Raw genomic sequence first — 21694 nt, forward strand, 5'->3', positions numbered from 1 at the left:
TCCAATTCATCTTCTAATGATAGAATTGTGGGAAGAATTGGGGTAGGGCAGAAGAAATGACATGCCATCTGGTTTTCAACCTCCCCAAAGATAATGGGGATATGTGGAACGCTAACATCTTAACTGTGGTATTTCTTGGCTATAGTTGAAATGGTCCAATTAATGTCTTTATGGAGCAATTGAGAACTCTGACTAAATACTTCCTTGTTCCTTGCAGTTGGCAAACATGAGTTAACTGGACATAAAGTTGCAGTGAAGATCCTGAACCGACAGAAGATTCGCAGCCTTGATGTTGTAGGAAAAATCCGCAGGGAGATTCAGAACCTCAAACTCTTCAGACATCCTCATATAATTAAGCTGTAAGTTTTTCTTGCTGTAATCAAATCTATTTAAGCAGTAATCTCTTGTCTCACTGATCTGAAACACGTTTAAAGGGCAGTACTACTAGCAGTACATTGTTAGGAAAGTAACCAATTTCCAAGTATGCAACCATCTTCAGTGCTCCCTGTAATGCATTTTCACAAAACTGATCTCTGCAGGGCAGAGAGCTTCCATTAGATCTTTACTTGCAAATTCTTTGGGCAGGTATATAAAAGGTAGTGGCATGATAGATACTTATAGTAACACCCATCTTGTTTTTTTAGCTGCTGCTTCCGTATTCTTTTTCTGGTTATATTTGATCTTTGTTTCTGCTTAGAAACTGAGTTAAGATCAAGATTATAAAGGGCGTTTCTGTAGTAAGTTTATTGTGCTTTCTTTACTCAAAACATTTTTTAAGAGATGTGTTGGTCAGTGACCTATATTTTCCCTATGTAGATGGTGCTCTGCAAGGTTTTTCTGAAAGACGTGCAGTCTGTTAAATGTGATCTGATATTTCAGAGCTCTTCAATATAGCTATTACCACTTGTCTAAATACATGTAATATTTACAGTGTGCCTATTTACATCTGTTTGATCAATAGTTCATCAGCAGAGTTCAGAGTACAATTAAATATATCCTAGAGTAGACCCCTTATATCTGGTCTGAGGAAATAAATTATAAACGCTAATTACTTTTTTACTTCTGTGTTCTATAAAGTGAACCTGCACATCTAGAATGTGGGTGACTTTCACCATTAATCATGGTGTTGGAGTTCAGTTTTTTTTTTTTTTTACTGGCAGAGTCTTTTCTTAAGACCGTGCTGCTACTGACAGATGCCATCCCTATACACTCCTTTCATTTGGCAACAGCACTTATACAGGAGCTAAATCAGACTGTGTTAGATCATCACACTAACTTCTTCAGTGGGTCAGTTTTTCAGAAGACTATTGAGCTGATTTGTCTGGATGCAGAACTGCTATTGCTGCCGGTTTGAATTCATTAACAAGTCTAAAGCACATACCTGTAGCTAAAACAAAACAGGAAGCGTCAGTGTACCAACTGAGATACGGGAGTGCAACAGGAATGTGTACTTCTGGTGCTGCTAAAATTTTAAGTCAATTACTCACAACTATGGGAAAGGTCATTAACAATAATGCTGTTAGAAAAGAGGTTGTACTGTAACTTTTGGATTAAAAGGATTAAAATACTATTTCTGTAGAGTGTCTTAGCCATGGCTTCAGAATGTTCATATTTAAGTACATGACATACTTTCATCCAAGGTTATTGGAATGTTACACTATACTACTAAGCTGTTAAAATAAACACACGCACATATGTACATGCACACATACATTCACCTGGATAGTCTGAACTAATTGCTGTCTATGCAGTTCAAGAATAACTTGTCTCAGTAAGCTGAAGCATGTCTGTTTTTCCTTCTTGTCCTAGAATCAGCATTTTGAAGAACACTTCAGTTCTGTATTTTATGTGCGAATTCAATTATTTATTTATTACAATTGGGATATTTGTATGCTTAAGCATAGTACCTTGAAACATCACTTTGATCCAGTTGCTACCTCCTGTCTTCTCAATATAGTATCTGAATTTTGACTGAAGGTTTATCAGTGTGCATTTTCTTGTTACATTAAAGATCAATCATTTCTGACTGCTGGGGGGGAAGTAAACAACTTTTAGGTAAGGATATATAGAAAACGTATCAATCTCTTAAGTGGGGAGTTTGGCCATAAACTAGTTATTTTAAAACATCAAAGCTTTTTTCAAACTTATAGTGATAAAAATACAACAATTAGGGTGTCAATCAATGCTCTTAAATACTAATGACAAATTTAGGTCTCTTTGTAAAAGATAATTGCTCTCAATCATCATGAATATTTTTTCAAGTCTTGAAGTACACTTTCTTTTTATTTATGGTAAGGCAGGGTTTTTTTTTGCCTGTTAAAGTTGAAAGGTGTATGCTTTTGAGACACTAGCACAGTCCTTTTGAATTCCTTCCTCACTGCACTAAGATGTCTGTGAGGCAGCACTGTAAATGGCTTCATAGAAATCATTTGGGCTAAGAATAGTCCTCTGAAAGTATGAAGACTGAATTTTTCCTGTTGGGAAATAAAAATTCCCTCCTAGTCTTGGCAATGATAGCATCACATAATGAAAGGAGAGGAAATAGCTTCTGAAAAATATTATCATTCCAGTAGCTGTAAATTGGCTGATAATTTTTTAAAAGTATACTTTTATCTGACTCTTTGCACAATTTTGGTTTTACTAAATGTAACTAGCTGCTTTTACTGAGTTGCGTAGACTTAACAGATACTTTCTCTTATCAGGTACCAGGTCATCAGTACACCAACTGACATTTTCATGGTGATGGAATATGTTTCAGGAGGAGAACTGTTTGATTATATCTGTAAAAATGGAAAGGTAGGTAGTAGTCCAACTCCACAAATCAATGACTTGCATTCTGTTATTGCTTTTGCAACATTCCTGTTAAATGAAAGTTTGTTTTTACGTATTCAGTGTTATTTTTGCAGTTAACAATTAGAATTTAATTTATGACTGCATCTTGTTTTGAAACTAAAAATGATTATATGTTAACATGTTTCAGATCTTTATGTATGACTTCATAGCATTTTTCCACTCTACTGAAGAATAAATGATACTGATACGTTAATTTACAATTACTGCATATGAACTGGATGGTTATGTATCCAGTTGGAGTAGCTGAAAACTATTTCTTCAGTATAACCTATTGGAAAGCTACCATTGTGCCCTTATTACCCTTTTCTACTAATAGAATGGTTTCTGTGAAAGTCCTGAAGTCATTTTTGACAAACAATCTAGATAGCCAGGATACTTTTAGTTGTTAGACTGAGCAGACTTGGACATAGATTAGGGGGTATTTATAGGAAATCTCCACTTAAGTCTGATGTTTAGGGCCAGCTGCTTAATACGAGCATAAGTAGCACCTAAAATTTATCACTTCGGTATTGAGTGCCAGTGGATTTTAGAATCACAGAATCATAGAATCATCTGGGCCGGAAGGGACCTTCAAAGGTCATCTAGTCCGACCCCCCCCCCCCTGCAGTCAGCGGGGACACCCCCAACTAGACCAGGTTGCCCAGGGCCTCGTCGAGCCTCACCTTGGATGTTTCCAGGGAAGGGGCCTCAACCACCTCCCTGGGCAACATATTCCAGTGCTCCACCACCCTCATGGTAAAGAACTTATTCCTAATGTCTAATCTAAATCTGCTTTTTTCCAGCTTAAAGCCATTGCCCCTCATCCTGTCACTGCAGGCCTTTGTAAACAGACTCTCCCCAGCCTTCCTGTAGGCCCCCCTCAGGTACTGGAAGGCCGCTATGAGGTCTACCTGGAGCCTCCTTTTCTCCAAGCTGAACAACCCCAGCTCCCTCAGCCTGTCCTCGTAGCAGAGGTGTTCCAACCCCCTGATCATTTTTGTGGCCCTCCTCTGGACCCGCTCCACCAGGTCCATGTCCTTTCTATATTGAGGGCTCCAGACCTGCACACAGTACTCCAGGTGAGGTCTCACCAGAGCAGTGTAAAGTGGCAGAATCACTTCTCTGGATCTGCTGGCAACACATCTCTTGATGCAGCCCAGGATGTGATTGGCCTTCTGGGCTGCAAGAGCACATTGCCTGCTCATGTCCAGCTTTTCATCCATCAGCACCCCCAAGTCCCTTTCCTCAGGGCTGCTTTTTAATACCTCATCCCCTAGTCTGTATTGATAGTGAGGATTGTTTCGGCCCAGGTGCATAACTCTGCACTTGCTCTTGTTGAACCTCATGAGGTTTACTTGAGCCCACCTCTCCAGCCTGTCCAGGTCCCTCTGAATGACATCCCATCCCTCTGGTGTATCGACAAGACCACACAACTTGGTGTCGTCTGCAAACTTGCTGATGGTGGACTCCATCCCTCTGTCTATATCGTTGATAAAAATGTTGAACGGTACCGGTCCCAGCACAGACCCTTGAGGGACACCACTTGTCACTGCTCTCCATCTGGACTTAAAGCCATTGAGTACTACCCTCTGGATGCGACCATCCAGCCAATTCCTTATCCACTGAACCGTCCACCCATCAAATCCGTATCTCTCCAGTTTGGCGAGCAGGATGTCATGGGGGACCGTGTCAAAGGCCTTACAGAAGTCCAGATAGATCACATCCATAGGTCGTCCCTTATCTAGTGACATAGTCACTCTATCATAGAAGGCCACTAGGTTAGTCAGGCAGGACTTGCCCCTAGTAAAGCCACGTTGGCTGTCCTGAATCATCCCCCTGTCCTCCATGTGCCCAAGCATGGCGTCCAGAAGGATCTGTTCCATGATCTTCCCAGGCACAGAGGTGAGGCTGATAGGTTGGTAGTTCCCAGGGTCCTCCTTTCTACCCTTTTTAAAAATGGGTGTGAATGGTTAGAGCTGGAAAGGACCTTAAAGATCATCAAGTTCCAACCCCCCTGCCATGGGCAGGGATACCTCCCACTATACCAGGTTGCTCAAAGCCCCATCCAGCCTGGCCTTGAACACCTCCAGGGAAGGGGCATCCACAGCTTTTCTGGGCAACCTGTTCCAGTGCCTCACCACCCTCACAATAAAGAATTTCTTCCTAATATCTAATCTAAATCTCTCCCCTTTCAGTTTAAAACCATTACCCCTTGTCCTATCGCTACACCCCCTCATAAAGAGTCCCTCCCCATCTCTCCTGTAGGCCTCCTTTAGGTACTGGAAGGCTGCTATGAGGTCTCCCCGGGGCCTTCTCTTCTCCAGGCTGAACAACCCCAGCTCTCTCAGCCTGTCTTCATAGCATAGGTGCTCCAGCCCTCTGATAATATTTGTGGCCCTCCTCTGGACTTGTTCCAACAGGTCCATGTCCTTCCTGTGCTGAGGACTCCAGAGCTGGACACAGTACTCCAGGTGGGGTCTCACCAGAGCGGAGTAGAGGGGCAGAATCGCCTCCCTGGACCTGTTGGCCATGCTTCTTTTGATGCAGCCCAGGATGCGGTTGGCTTTCTGGGCTGCCAGTGCACATTGCCGGCTCATGTCGAGCTTCTCATCCACAAACACTCCTCAGGGCTGCTCTCTAGCCATTCTCCTCCCAACCTGTATTTGTGCCTGGGATTGCCATGTCCTGTGTTCAGGACCTTGCACTTGGCTTGGCTGAACTTCATGAGGTTTGTGTGGGCCCACCTCTCAAGCCTGTCCAGGTCCCTCTGGATGGCATCCCTTCCCTCCAGCATGTCGACCATGCCACACATCTTGGTGTCATCCACAAACTTGCACTCTCTCTCTGTCCATGTCTCCAACAAAGATGTCAAACAGCACTGGTCCCAGTACTGACCCTTGAGGCACTCGTCACTGGCTTCCACTTGGACGTTGACCGCAACGCTTTGAGTGTGGCCATCCAGCTGATTCCTGACCCACCAAGTGGTCCAGCCATCAAATCCATGCCTCTCTAATTTAGAGACCAGAATGTTATGTGGGACAGTGTCAAATGCTTTGCATAAGTCCAGGTAGATGATGTCTGTTGCTCTCTCCTTATCTACCAATGCTGTGGGATTATCGTAAAATGCCACCAAATTTGTCAGGCATGATTGGCCCTTGGTGAAGCCATGTTGGCTGTCTCCAATCACCTCCTTATTTTCCATGTGCCTTAGGAGAGATTCCAGGAGGATCTGATCCATGATCTTGCCAGGCACAGAGGTGGGACTGACTGGCCTGTAGTTCCCTGGGCCTTTCTTTTTTCCCTTTTTAAAAATGGGGGTTATGTTTCCCCTTTTTCCAGTCAGCAGGAACTTCACCAGTCTGCCACGACTTCTCAAATATAATGGAAAGTGGCTTAGCAACTTCATCCACCAGCTCCTTCAGGACCCATGGATGGATTTCATCAGGTCCCATGGACTTGTGACTTTCAGGTTCCTTAGATGGTCTCCAACCTGATCTTCTCCTACAGTGGGTGGTTCTTCATTCTCATAGCCCCTGTTTTTGCCTTCTGCAACTTGGGTGTTGTGGTTAGAGCCCTTGCCAGTGAAGACTGAGGTGAAAAAGTCGTTCAGTAACTCAGCCTTTTCCATATCCTGGGTGACCAGGTTTCTTGTTTCCTTCTAGAGAGGGCCCACATATTCCCTAGTTTTGCCTTTATCCCTGATATAACTATAGAAGTTTTTCTTGTTGTCCTTGATGTCCCTGGCCAGATTTAATTCTGTCTGGGCCTTAGCTTCCCTAACCTGATCCCTGGTTGCTCGGACAGTTTCTCTATATTCCACCCAGTCTACCTGTCCCTGCTTCCACCCTCTGTAGGCTTCCTTTTTGTTTTTGACCTTATCCAGGAGCTCCTTGTTCATCTATGCAGGCCTCCTGGCTTTTTTGCCTGACTTTTTCTTTCTTGGGATGAACTGCTCCTGAGCTTGGAGGAGGTGATCCTTGAATATTAACCAGCTTCCTTGGGCCCTTCTCCCCTCCAGTACTTTTTCCCATGACCCTGCGAGTCAGGTCCCTCAAGAGGCCAAAGTCTGCTCTCCTGAAGTCCAGCGTAGTGAGCTTGCTGCACACCCTCCTTGCTGCCCTAAGGATCTTGAATTCTACCATTTCATGGTCACTGCAGCCAAGGCTACCCTTGAGCTTGACATTCCCCACCAGCCCCTCCTTGTTGGTAAGGCCAAGGTCCAGCATGGCTCCTCTACCATTTGAAGAAGAAAGCTGTCATTGACACATTTCAAGAATTTCCTGGATTTCTTGTGCCCTGCTGTGTTGTCCTTCCAACAGATATCGGGGTGGTTGAAGCCCCCCATGAGGACCAGGCTCTGTGAACACAACGCTGCTCCTATCTGTCTATAGAGGGCCTCATCCACTCCATCATCCTGGTCAGGTGGTCTGTAGCAGACCCCCATTGTTACAGTCACTTGTCCCTTTGTTCCCTTTAATCCTGACCCATAAGCTCTCCATTGGGTCTTCATCCATCCCCAGGTGGAGCTCCACACACTCCAGCTGGTCAATGACATAGAGGGCAACACCCCCACCCCATCTCCCCAGCCTGTCCTTCCTGAAGAGTCTGTATCCCTTCATTCCAACACTCCAGTCATAAGAGCCATCCCACCACATCTCTGTGATGCCAATAAGATCGTAGCCCTGGAGGCGTGTGCATGTTTCTAACTCCTCTTGCTTGTTTCCCATGCTATGTGCATTTGCATAAAGGCACTTCAGCTGGGCGCCCAATGGAGCTGACTTACTGGCTGGAGTTGCTGCATTTCTTTTGTGTTGCTCTTCAGGTGACCTTCCTTTGAGGTGTTTTATTTGCGACTCCCTGGTTCCTATTGCCTCAGGAGCCCCTGGCTTGTCCCCATAGGGCTTTGAGTGTGCTGCAGTGTACCCAGCACATCTCAGAGCAACAGGTTGAGGGCCTTTGCTAGTTACCCATCCCTTAGATCTTGGAGCATCATCACTTGGCTTGTCAAGAGCTAGCTGGATGATATCCCCGTCCCCCAACAAGCTTACTTTAAAGCTTGGTCAATGAGCCCTGCTAGCTCATGAGCTAACACCCTCTTCCCCCTTTCAGAAAGATGAACCCAATCTGACGCCAGCAAGCCTGGTGTCATGTAGGCTATCCCATTGTCAAAAAACCCAAAATTGTGTCAGTGACACCGTCCATGGAGCCATGTATTGACAGACTGCACGTCTGCTTCTTTCAGAGTCCCTGCCTATAACTGGGAGAACAGAAGAAGAGATAACCTGCACCCCAGATTCCCTTATTAACCTTCCCAAGGCCCTGAAGTCTCTGTTGATTACTCTTGGGCTATGCGTCGCCACCTCATCGCCACCCACATGGAAGAGCAACAGCAGGTAGTAGTCCAAGGGCTGAATCAGGCTAGGAAGTTTCCTAGTGATGTCTCTGACCCAGGCCCCAGGGAGGCAGCATACTTCCCTAAGAAGAGGGTCTGCCCATCATATTGGACCCTCTGTTCCCCTCAAAAGGGAATCACCTACCACTACAACCCACCTCTTCTTCCTCATGGAGGTGGTTTTTAAACAGGAAGTAGGCCTTGCTGATCCTGGCAACTCTTCTGGTGTGGTTGAACCATCTTCCATATCATCCATGGGCTGTCCTACCTCCTTGAGAGCCTCATACCTATTGTACAGGGGCACCTGGTTAGGGGAGGTGGGCAGAGAGGGGGCTCGCTTGCCACCCCTAGCATGGACTCGCCTCCATTCACAGTTCTCCTTTTGGCCACTGTCTTCAGTCTGGCAGGGGGAGGGTATCAGATCTCTTTCAGCTCAAGGTTTTTTTGGTGGCTCTTCTGTTTTTTCTCTCAGGGAGGTCAGAGCCTGATTCCACCAATCTATTTCTTTCTCACACTCCCTGATGCTCTGGAGCCTTTCTACTTCTTTTAGTTCTGTTACCAGGCTGAGTAGATCATCCACCTGGTCGCACCTCACACAGCTGTCATCTCTTCTACCAACCATTAGCCATGAGAGGTTAAAGCATTCCCTGCAGCCAGAGACCTGGGTGGCTGCATGCTTCCACAGGAGCTCTGTCTGTATGGCTACATCTGTTCTGGCAAACGCATTAGACATAGCTTTCTGCATATGGTAGAGGCCATAGCTGAACTCCTCCCTTGAGCTTGCCTTGCGCTCTCTAGGGCTGCCTTTTAAGGGGGCGGGGCTGGCCGCTGCTGCTGCAGGCTCCGCCCCTGCCTTGTCAGCTGCCCTCGCTGCCGGCTTCCTGCTGCTGCCCTGGCTTCTCCCGTCCTCAGAAAACCTCGGGAAAAGCCCCTTTTCACTGCGATCGCCCAGCTCTGCTGCGGACGTGCCAGCACCGGAGCTGTTTGTCTCGGCGAGAGACAACTTAAATCTTACACTGTGCTTAAATATCAAATTTCATTAATTAGAGCTCAAACCAGGACAGGTACAAACAAAATTATGTAAGCTATGAAGCTTTTTGCTACAAGTTCTGATCATCTGCTGTATAAAGTATCAAAACTATGTCTGATGACTTTAGGTTGTGGGAAAACTGCCTTCAGTTCATATAGAGAAAAAACAAGTTATCTTCCACTGTCTCAAAATTGTTTAAAACCTTTGTTTGACTTAGCTTGATGAGAAGGAAAGTAGACGTCTGTTCCAGCAAATCCTTTCTGGTGTGGATTACTGTCACAGGCATATGGTAGTACATAGAGATCTGAAGCCTGAAAATGTGCTGCTTGATGCACACATGAATGCCAAGATAGCTGACTTTGGTAAGCATTCTTATTTTATATGTGATCACATTTCTGGTGTTATTTAGATCCTGTTAATTACTATGGGAAATAATTAATAAAATGTGTATACTTGAATATCCTGGTGTGGGACATAATACAAGAAAACCTGAAGAGTATGACTGTAAAGCAAAATTGTGTTCTTGCACACGTGTAGAATTTGTTTTCCTCTAAAGCTTTCTCTTCGAGTCAGATATTTTCTGTGACTGGGTGAAATTGTGAACTGCTTTGTTTGGTCTTGCCTAATATTGTCTCTGAAATGCTAAATAGACTTGGTTCCTTACCTTGCAACTTCAAAATTCACTCCCTTATTGCCTGTTTCTCCATCTGTAAAATGCAGATGCTTAGCTCTCTTGGAAGTACAGTGCAAGGACAGTTCATCATATTTAAGGACCATGTTGCTCTAATAAAATACACTACTCCTCCTACGAAACTACTCTAAATTAACTTTTAAAACTCTAAAGATGTGATTGAAAAAATGTAATTAAAGCATAAAAGGTTAAATAAGAACAGTTAATTTTGCAAAATCCTGTGCTTTTTGTTATATTAGTTGCCTAACTAATAAGAAAGCTTAATTTTTTTTATACTAACTGTTTAACACAGTTGCTGAGAAGACTGGTAGCTAGTTCCTGGAACTATCTGAATTGGGAAACCTGACCATATAAGCATAGTAAGGTATCCATGCTGCTATGTCATCACGATATATCTCTTGTAGGCATAGTAGATAATGCCTGCCTTTGTAAAGCATTTGGAGGTCCTTGAAAGATGCTAGGTAATGCTGACTATTCTAAGTATATCTTAAAAGTATGGTGTTCAAGTATGTGGTCACTGGGATTCATAGTGATTTCTCAGATGTAGAAATATAAAATGCTTTGGGTGAAATGGCTTACCTGGTGAAGAAATGAAGTACAGTAACTTATAAAATACCTTCCTGTAACTCAATTATCTGAAAAGCTGTAGCACTCAGTTAATCGTGACAAGCTTATTAAGCAAGAACTTAATAAAAGCTTTTGTATATTAGAATATGAAAGCTAGCCAAGCTGTATTCTTTCATACCCCCCCCCCAGTAAAAGGGCATAATTTCTTCTCTGAGACAGAGTTCTCTGGCCTTTAGTAATTTTGATTATGCAGCCTCCACTGAGGAAACTAGAAGATATTTTCCTTGGCTGTTCTGGAAGTGGTAATTCTTTTCTTTACTGATCATAGGGTATACTGAGGTCTGGTGAATGAAGATGGCCTAGTTCTGAAGTATGCTTTAATCACTAACAATATCTAAAAAGCTATACTAAACTGCAGTGATTCGGGAACCATTTGAAGCAGTATAGGTGTCTAAATTGTGGCGAAGCTGTGTGCATTCCTCAGTTTCTTTATTCTATATAACCTCTTAACGAAATTTTAGGCAATTCTGTGGTAGCATCTTCCACTTTGGCATTTAGAAACGAATGTGGTTTAAGACACTTTCTTGTTAATGACCAAAATCCTGTCTTGCTATGCTGCTCTCTCCCTTAGAGCAACTTTGTTCTCTGTCATGCCTGTGTAATCCAAAATGGACTGGGTTTTGTCTTGGAATTAATATGTCTTCAAACATTCCTAGATTGTGTGCAATAATGGATTGATGTTACTCAAATTTCTGGTAAACTAAATGCAAGATCATGTGGCATTCTTATATTAAAACTTGAATAATTCCAAGCAATGTTGCTTCCTTACTGAGATAAATTAGTTACCTTTCTAATTTGAATTGCTAGTGATTTGTTCTAGGTGGTATATGCAGTGTGAAATCGTTTTGCTCTCTGAATCTTTAGTAGTTGCTCTTATACACTTTCAGGTCTATCAAATATGATGTCAGATGGAGAATTTTTAAGAACAAGCTGTGGTTCCCCTAACTATGCTGCACCAGAAGTAATTTCAGGAAGGTAGTTTATTTTCTATTGGATGCATGTACTTCATTTTGCTGCTTAATTCTAAAGACTACAAAACTAGTGCAATTGGCAAGCTTGATGCTGAGAAACTGTGGGCTGAACTCTTAATTGACTTGATAATTTTTCATAAGTATTTAAGGCTTCAATGAACTAGCTTTGAATAGTTCCTGTAAGGTGGAGGTGATGTCTAATGTCTCAAATCCAGTGCGTACAGTGTGCCTGAGTTGGTTTAAGAATCTCACAGCTCAGATCTTAGAAGTAGAGGTACAGATAGAAATACAGGCAAAAAGTCTACTGTGAAGTTGAGTAGCAGTGAAATATCTGCTGCAGAATAGATATTCAGTCTGAAGGTAACTTCCCCTTTTTTTTTTTTTTTTTTTGACTCGGTGATTGTCAAATCTGCTGCTTTCAGCAGGATATATCTCTTGCTGATTGGAGGCCAAATGTATGTTTTATTCAGGCAGAAACATAGAAGATATGACAAGTTCTGCTATATGGACTTGTCTTAAACTTCTCAGCCTCCAAGATTTGGAGGCTAGATGACTGCTCAAATGACTGATTCTACTCAAACAGTGATAACAATATATAACATAGGCTTTCTTGGTAGTAGGTGCAAGTTTCTTTCAGTTTACCATTGTCTTAAATTGTATCTGTGGGTTATTTTTATACAGTAGAGAGGAAAACTAAGTACTTGTGCCCTAGCTTTTGTTACATATTTGAAGGGGAAGGACACTAGGGTTCAAGGGAGGCATAGCACTGAAATGGTATAGTAATTGCAGATAAGTTGCCCCCAAGTTCACACACGCTTAATTAAATGCGATACAATGTAAGCAAGCAGGAAAAAAAAATCTATATATAAATGTATTAAGCACAAATTGCTAATAGTTAACTTTTTCCCAGATTATATGCAGGTCCAGAAGTAGATATTTGGAGCAGTGGGGTTATTCTCTATGCTTTGTTATGTGGAACACTTCCATTTGATGATGATCACGTGCCAACCCTTTTCAAGAAGATATGTGATGGTATCTTTTATACCCCTCAGTACTTGAATCCATCTGTAATTAGTCTTCTGAAACACATGCTGCAAGTAGATCCAATGAAGAGAGCAACAATCAGAAACATTAGGTAAAACATTAATTGATGTCTGATCGCAGGATGCTGGAATGAAAATGTGCAGAACAAAGAAATCATTCATATAGCTTGTCCCTGTTTTATAGTCCAAGATGAAAAATTTAACTTCTGGTTGTTTGGCTTTAGCTCTGGCTCTGACCTCCAATGGTCAATGAAGTATCTATTGGAGGTCACAGTAAAACAAATATATATCACATATAGAAATTCTGAGAAACTCTAGATTTAAGAGTGATAAAGCAAACCTGTTTACCTGCAGAATGGTTTGCAAAAACTACACTGTATTGACTTCTCTGGGCAAGAAAATTCTTTATTAAGAACCGCTCTTCTGTACTGTAAACGTCTGAGGGGAAGCTATGACTCTTTAACCTGATAACTACTGCTTTTATTCATATTTCTGCACTCTGAAAAATTATCTGTTAAAGCTGAATATTCCATGTGTAAGATGGCACTTTCTATTCTAGCTTCAGAACCCTGAAGAGGGTGATGCTTTGACAAGTGTGCAGTGGGTAGAATAAATAAAAAATGGTAACTGATAAAGCTGTCCTTTGTGCAGTAGCTTTGTTAGGTTTTCCTGTTTCCTTTGTAAGAAGCTTTAAGGAGAGAGCTCTGAAATACTACCTTAGTGAAAATGCTTCCTCTTTTAGGGTTGGAAGTTCAGTAGAACAAAAAAATGTGGTATGCATATCCCTTGCTACTTTATTACAGTGGGAAGTACTTTCTTGCAGAAATCAAAGTGCTGTGAGAACTAAGCATTGTAAAACTTAAGCTAAGTTCCTATCCACTCATCTAAGTCATGTTAAATAAGTCCGGAAGAGAAGTGATGTGAAAAAAAATGTTGAAAACCATTGAATACAGAGCATGGATGGATTTTGAATCCTAAACAATTTTGTCCTGTTAACCATGAGACACGTCATCCCAGTTTAAAGGACAAACTCTTGAGTTTAATTGAATACTGTAATTTTTCTAAGGGGTGCGTATGTGCGTGCAAGGGAAGAGGCCCACTGCAATTAATAGTAACAAAATACTCCTCTTGACTCAGTTATTCAGCTAGAGCTGTGCTTTGTAGTCATATAGGAAAAGCTTTTTCTACTTCCAAATTAACTTCTTGCTTATGATGAAAGTGCATTTTGCTCAATGCATTTGTGCTGAGGCATGTTCTCAGGCTCATACTGGCTAGAGCTTGATCCATGTAACTGCTCTTAAATCTGTAGCAAGTCTTTATGCTATAGACTAGGATACTTTTAAAATTAGTGTCATGCCATATCCTTTGACTAGTTAAGGAGCTTATTCTAGACACAAAACAATTTTATTTTTTTCTGTATGACTGGGCAACTTAAGTATTTGGTTCCTTCTTTATATTTTCTTTATCCTCTTATGAATACTAGCCTATGGATACAGTAGTAAAGAGGTACAGATTGACTCTTCCATACCCTCCCTCAACTCTTTAAGTCTTGAAGAGACAATAGGGGGTTTTCTGAATGAAAAAAAAATCATAGACAGCTTGTTGGGGGTGGGGAGCACGTGACTTTAATGTTCAGAAATCCTTGTCCAGACATCTACCAAAGAAACTATTTAATATCAAGATTGCTTCAATTTGTTACATGTGTGCTTGGGGAGGGACAACTCAAGTGGGTAGCATACAAATTTCAGTTCAAAATATCTCAAAACTAAGATAGTGGCAGGAAAAAAAACCCCAAAAACCACACAAAACCCCCCAAACATCAAAACCGTAAAAAACAACCATTTATATAAAAGCTTGTTGATGAGTTATACAAACATATTTTTGGAGATCAGATAGTTGAAGCCCTTACAGGAAAGAGGATTTTTTTTTTTTTTTCAGTCTCCTGCAAAATGTCTAGTAAAATCTCGTGAAGGAGGTGATTAGTTTCCATTATGTACTGTTGTGCTGCACAGAAGGGGACTTGAACTGACACCTGTGGGGTTTTTTTTTGTACAGACTAAGAATAATTTTATTTTAATAAATAATTTAATACTAAAAAGGCTTGCTTTATGTATATATACTCAGACTTTGTTTATTTTTAAATCTAGGGAACATGAATGGTTTAAGCAGGACCTTCCCAAATACTTGTTTCCTGAAGACCCATCATACAGTTCTACCATGATTGATGATGAAGCCTTAAAAGAAGTGTGTGATAAGTTTGAATGCACTGAAGAGGAAGTGCTAAGTTGTCTATATGGCCAAAATCATCAGGACCCTTTAGTGGTTGCTTATCACCTCATTATAGATAATAGAAGAATAATGAACGAGGCCAAAGACTTCTACTTGGCTACAAGCCCACCGGATTCCTTTCTTGATGACCACAATCTGTCTCGCCCCCATCCTGAAAGAGTGCCATTCTTAGTAGCTGAAGCACCACGTCCCCGCCATACTCTTGATGAGCTGAATCCACAGAAGTCAAAACACCAAGGTGTAAGAAGAGCCAAGTGGCACTTGGGAATACGGAGTCAGAGTCGACCTAATGATATCATGGCTGAAGTTTGTCGAGCAATTAAACAACTGGATTATGAATGGAAGGTAAAAGAATAAAGGACAACGGCAGATAACAGTAAATTTTTGAGCTGTATAATTACATAGCCTCGAAGTCTGAAATTATTCTTCCTGTGCTGGAAAATAATCTCATGTGCCTGTGCTGACTGCTTGTGCTTGCTGTGAAGGAAGGGTCTTGGGGTAGGCTGTTTATGCTGACAGAAGTCCTCTTGCTAATGTGTTTAAACTTTCTACTGGGGCTGTGGGAATGTGTTGAGTCGTGTGGTTTTTTTGGGGGGGATGTTGGCCAAAAAAAAAAAAAAATGCTCTGACAGGTAAGCCTGAAATAACTTAATACCAGTGAGTTGAAATAAGAAAAACAGTGTGCAGTGCTTCTCAAGCAGTTCTAGTTACTAACTCAAATCTCTTTTGTACTAGGTTGTAAATCCATACTATCTGCGTGTTCGAAGGAAGAATCCAGTGACAAGTGCATATTCCAAAATGAGTCTACAGTTGTATCAGGTGGACAGCAGGACATACTTACTGGACTTCCGTAGCATTGACGGTATGTGAAGGCTTACGATAAGTTAATGGAGTTGTAAGGGAAATAATTCTAAATGCAAACATGTCTTAATTTACTTGTTTAGAAGTGAAGTAAGTGCTGCCCTTTATTAGTTTAAGCCAAGCTAGGTCTGAATTGGTGTTTCTTTATTCCTTCCTGGTCTAGCGTTCCTGTGACCAGACAGTTAGCTGCTTCATCCCTTAAATAATCATATTTTACCTATATCGACTCCCAAACTGTTCCATTTTGTGTCTGCACCAGCACTAACACCACTGGTGCAAAAGGGGAAGGATTGTGGGAGGTGAGATTTGGATCAACCTAAACTGCCTCTGGGGCCTCACCCCCAAATTTAAACATTAATTTAGATCTGAAGTAAGTATGTGAACATATTTTCCTAGTGAAGATAAAGCTTGGTATCTACACATGCAAATTTTACTTGGGCTGTACATTGCTGTACTGGGTCTGGCTGAGATGGAGTTAATTTTCTTCATAGCAGCCTGTATGGTGCTGTTTTCAATCTGTGATTAAAACAGTGTTGATGATAACACCAGTGTTCTGGCTGTTGCTGAGCAGTACTTGCATAGTATCTAGTCTTTCTCTTCACCCGCGGCCTACTCATTGGGTGCAGCACAGTGGGGAAACAAGAAGTTGTGAGGGGACACAACCTGAATAGCTGAGTCAGATTGACCAAAAGGTATGTTCCATGCCATATGATGTCATGCTTAGCAAAAAAACTGAGGGGATGGGGGTTTGGGGAAGGTAGCCATTGCTCAGAGACTGGCTGTACATTAGCCTGCTTGTAGGAGATGGTGAGTGGTTGCCTTTGCATCACTTCATTTTTCCCTTTTTTTTTTTTTTCTTTTTTCTTCTTCCTCTTATTAAACTGTGTTTATCTCAACCTATGAGTTTTCTTGCTTTTGTCCTTCCAATCCTCTTCCTCCATTGCACTGAGATAGGGTGGAGTGAATGAGGGGCTGGCTGGGGGCTTAGCTGCCAGCCAGGTCCAACCCATCAATGCTAGTAGTAGACAAAATTTGAGATGGGAATTGTATGCTTGCCGTAAGTGTGAAGTCTTAAAAGCAGTTGAACTAACCTGTAGAAAAATCTATTTTATAGAGTGACAGTAACACAGCATATAACTCTGTTGTGGTCTAACCCCAGCTGGCAACTGAGCACCACACATCTGCTTGCTCACTTTCCCCCTGGTGGGATGGGGGAGAGAATCAGAAGGGTAAAAGTGAGAAAACTTGTGGGTTGAGATAAAGACAATTTAATAGGTAAAGCAAAAGCCACACAAGCAAAACAAGGAATTCATTCACTACTTCCCATTGGCAGGCAGGCGTTCAGCCATCTCCAGGAAAGCAGGGCTCCAGCATGTGTAACGGTTACTTGAGAAGACAAAATGTCATAACTCTGAATGTCTCTCCCCTTCCTTCTTCCCCCAGCTTTTTATTGCTGAGCATGATGTCATATGGTATGGAATCGTCCCTTTGATCAGTTGGGGTCAGCTGTCTTGTGTACCCCCAGCCTACTCACTGGTGGGGTGTTGTGAGGAGCAGAAAAGGCCTTGACTCTGTGTAAGCACTGTTCAACAACAATGAAAACATCCCTGTATTATCAGCACTTTTTTTCAGTACAAATAAAAACATAGCCCCATATTAGCTATTATGAAGAAAATTAACTCTATCCCAGCCAAAACCAGCACAAACTCCAAGTCTGATACCTTCCTGAAAATGGAGGAGCTAATATAGATTGGTCATAATGCTTGTTTAAGGGCATAGTAGATTAAAGCAGAATTACTTACAGCCAATGGTGTACATGACATGCCTAGGAAAACATATGGCGTGGAAAAAGGATTTGCTGGAATAGGGCTGGATTACAGTATAATACAAGTGCTTGCTTAGATCCAGTAGTATTTGATAGAGGGGATGAATCACTTTACTATACTCACCTCCTGCAGTATAGGACAAATGCCATCCCTGTGGGAAGGGAGATGGCTGCCATGCAGCTGAGGGAGGGCAGCCTGCTGCAGTCCTGGCCTCAACTCTTGAGGAAATACAACCCAAGGGCATGGATTTGGCATCTCTTACAATAGTGAATTCCCTCTGCCACAGCTAATTGTTCTCTATTCCTCTTACCAAACTGTAGTTTGAAGTAGCTTCAATATGAAAAGGCAGTCTCTCCTGTGTTCACTAATTTCTCCTGGAAGTAACTTTTTCTGGTGCCAGGTGTGAGTCAAAACTAATGTTGAGTATTTAAAGTAAAAATAGAGATACTTCAGCAGAACGCTACCCGCAGTATGAGGAGGAAATACTTCGATCTTAGAAGTAAACTTAAACTGCTGTAGCCCAAATGCATTTTAAGGAGAAAAACTTCCAAAAATGAAGGATAAATTTATGTAGATGCTAGCAATTAATGCATCAATGAGTTATAATAAAAATACAAATAAAAAGTATAAATAACCAAATAGAAAGAAAACAGATAATAAAAATAAAGTTGATACTAGCAAAAAGCATATACAAAAAGTTTGAACTGTTATTTGACTTAACCTTATGATGCTATCCTGTTTCTGTTTAAAGTTTAAACTAAATCAATTGAACTATTAGCTGCTGAAACTAGTTCATGTAAAATATGGTGAGTGCTGGTCTAAACTAGATCAGATAGTCCTAGAGCACAATTCAGAGCACAAAAATAATTTGCATAAGGACACTTGATTCTTTGCTGCTATATGTATAAGCTTTACTTTTGCATCAACTATATACAGTTTGCAAAAGCTGTTTATATATTTATCAAGATTTAAAATACAAGATTAGAAGTGTGAGAAGGGGAACATGTTTGCTGTTCCTATGACTGATTTGATACCGATAACTAATTTTCCTCCTCTCTCTACTTGCCACCCAGATGAAACTACTGAAGCAAAATCTGGGACTGCAACTCCACGGAGATCAGGTTCTGTGAGCAACTGTAGATCTTATCAAAAAGATTCAGATGCTGATGCTCAAGGAAAATCTGCAGATGTATCCCTTACACCATCAGTGACCTCTTCATTTGACTCTTCTAAAGCTGACTTAACTCCAAGACCAGGGAGTCATACGATAGAATTCTTTGAGATGTGTGCGAATCTTATTAAAATACTTGCACAATAATTTTGAAGATGGGCTTATTTCTTTTACAGCAATAAGCATGCCTAAATCATAGTCAGATGCTTCCAGTTATAATCAAGTTAAATTAAGGTGCTGTAAAAACTAGCCACAGAATGCAATTTGCAGAGGGATTGGAATGATTATGGGTAGTTATGTATATTACTTTGAAGCTGGAGTGAATTCTGATTGTCTGCTGTCCAATAGCATAATATGAGTGCAGGAAGTCACACGCCCCTGAGGTAGTGTTCATAACACTTTACATAGATGTTATATGAAGCCTAATGTGCAAAGTTACATGCACCTTCTTGGTTTTTTCACTGGTAATACATACATCTGATGCCCTGTAAGTAAATGTACACTTACTAGTTCAATGACCTAAGTATGACTTGTTGGTCACCATCTACAGTTGTGCCTCAGTTGATCAGAATTGTCAACATCTAACAGTAATGTGTTAACTGCTGTGTTTCCTCCCCCTTATTTTGACAGTAAATGAAAAAGAATAGTTTATTGCATTATAATGTACTACTTTTAAAAATGGATAAATTTGATTAAATGCCTGCAAAGCCATCCACGTGGAAATGTATGTAGGTGCTCTGTAATGCACTAAGGGTGAAATTCTGTGGGCTGTAAGTAGAACAATTGAGGCCACAACGGTGGTGAGACACGTAATGCTGAGAAGACTTGGCATCCTGTAGGCTGAAACAAGATGTTGCTCTGTGAAGGAGAACTGTGTCAGCAGGTTCCTGATCTGCGCAGATTTGCTAGCTCACACCTTAGTGTGGGAGCAACACAGCAGCTCCCCATTGCTACAGCAGGCTGAGAATCCTCCTTATAAAGGTGTGTACGTAGCTAAGAGCACAGCCCTAATGCTATTCCAGAAGCTAAAGTTTACAGGTTTTTTAAAATATATGTTAATACTCTGATACAGCTGTTTATATTGTATGCTAACTAAGCATATATTATATGGAATTCACTTTGCAGTTGAAACTGCATATCATAGAATTGTAGAATGGTTTGGGTTGGAAGGGACCTTAAAGATCGAGTTCCAACCCCCCTGCCATGGGCAGGGACACCTCCCACTAGAGCAGGTTGCTCAAAGCCCCATCCAACCTGGCCTTGAACCACCTCTAGGGGATCCACAACTTCCCTGGGTAACCTGTTCCAGTGTCTCGCCACCCTCACAATAAAGAATTTCTTCCTAATATCTAATCTAAATTTCCCTTCTTTCAGTTTAAAACCCTTACCCCTCATCCTGTCACTACACTCCCTGATAAAGAGTCCCTCCCCATCTCTCCTGTAGGCCCCCTTCAGGTACTGGAAGGGTGCTGTAAGGTCTCCCTGGAGCCTTCTCTTCTCCAGGCTGAACAAGCCCAACTCTCTCAGCCTGTCCTCATAGGAGAGGTGCTCCAGCCCTCTGATCATCTTTGTGGCCCTCCTCTGGACTCGCTCCAACAGGTCTGTGTTCTCCTTGTGTTGGGGGCCCTAGAACTGGACACGGTACTCCAGGTGGGGTCTCACCAGAGCGGAGTAGAGGGGCAGAATCGCCTCCCTGGACCTGTTGGCCATGCTTCTTTTGATGCAGCCCAGGATGCAGTTGGCTTTCTGGGCTGCCAGTGCGCACTGTCAGCTCATGTTGAGCTTCTCATCCACCAACACTCCCAAATCCTTCTCCTCAGGGCTGCTCTCCAGCCATTCTCCCAACCTGTATTTGTGCCTGGGATTGCCACATCCTAGGTGCAGGACCTTGCACTTGGCCTGGTTGAACTTCATGCGGTTTGCACAAGCCCACCTCTCAAGCCTGTCCAGGTCCCTCTGGATGTCATCCCTTCCCTCTAGAGTATCAGCCACTCCACTCAGCTTGGTTTTGATGGCAAGCTTGCTGAGGGTGCACTCAATCCCACTGTCCATGTGTTATGGTTTGAGAGAACCCATAACAATCTATTGTCGTTAGACAATTATTCTATCACCTGATGACCCCTCCCCACCCGGAAAGGGGAATCGGGGAACACAAAGAAACACAAGGGTTGAAATATAAATAGATTTAATAGACTAAGACTAAATAATTAACAATAATACTAAAGAACCAGTATTAATCCCAATACTGATATAAGATATACAGGAATTATACTCAGCCAACTATATCAGTAGGAAGCTGTGCACTCCCAGCAGTGGATACCAAGTATCGGACACTGCGAGCGCAATGGCTTCGGGAGGAATGGAAGGCCTCAGGGTTCTGGCACCGGGGCAAGGAGTTGTCTGGACCACCGCCATCAGGGAGAGAGCCAGCTACGCAGCAAACTTTTCTAATTTATATTGGATGTGACGTTCATGGTATGAAATAATCCTGGTGGCCAGCCTGGGTCAAATGCCCAGGCCTTGCTCCTCCTTGTCCCTGCCCCTGGCAAGGCTCAAAAACACTAACCTTGAATCCCACAGAGCCTGGCTGGCTATAAAGTAAATATTTTCACAAATTCAGACACTAGAGTCTTCTAAAAGTGCAATTTTCCCCAGCATTAGAAGAAAAGTTAGTCCTGTGTCTCTCAACCCAGGACACCATGTCGCTGACAAAGATGAACAGCACCAATCCCTGAGGAATGCTACTAGTTGCTACTTGGACATCAAGCCTCTGAGCGCAACTCTTTGAGTGCGGCCATCCAACCAATTTCTTATCCACCAAGTGGTCTGTCGGTCAAATCCATGTCTCTACAATTTAGAGACAAGGATGTCATGCAGGACAGATGTCCAGTTAAATGACATCAGTTGCTCTTCCCTTATCTACCAATGCTGTAACCATGCCGTAGAAGACCACCAAATTTG

General features: G+C 42.1%; 1 protein-coding gene across 1 annotated transcript in view; it reads left to right on the forward strand.

Annotated features, from left to right (window-relative positions):
• LOC141476565 (5'-AMP-activated protein kinase catalytic subunit alpha-1-like) overlaps positions 1-18880 on the forward strand; it is a 43990-nt gene extending 25110 nt beyond the window's left edge. Inside the window, exons 2-9 of the mRNA XM_074165259.1 lie at positions 218-359; positions 2703-2796; positions 9472-9616; positions 11460-11547; positions 12454-12678; positions 14734-15220; positions 15611-15737; positions 18636-18880. Of these exons, the coding sequence (XP_074021360.1) occupies positions 218-359; positions 2703-2796; positions 9472-9616; positions 11460-11547; positions 12454-12678; positions 14734-15220; positions 15611-15737; positions 18636-18880 (1553 nt within the window). The remainder of the gene's footprint in view (positions 1-217; positions 360-2702; positions 2797-9471; positions 9617-11459; positions 11548-12453; positions 12679-14733; positions 15221-15610; positions 15738-18635) is intronic.
• The last annotated feature ends 2814 nt before the right edge of the window (positions 18881-21694 follow it).

The sequence above is a fragment of the Numenius arquata genome, chromosome W (genome assembly GCF_964106895.1).
Source record: "Numenius arquata chromosome W, bNumArq3.hap1.1, whole genome shotgun sequence".
NCBI lineage: Eukaryota > Metazoa > Chordata > Aves > Charadriiformes > Scolopacidae > Numenius > Numenius arquata.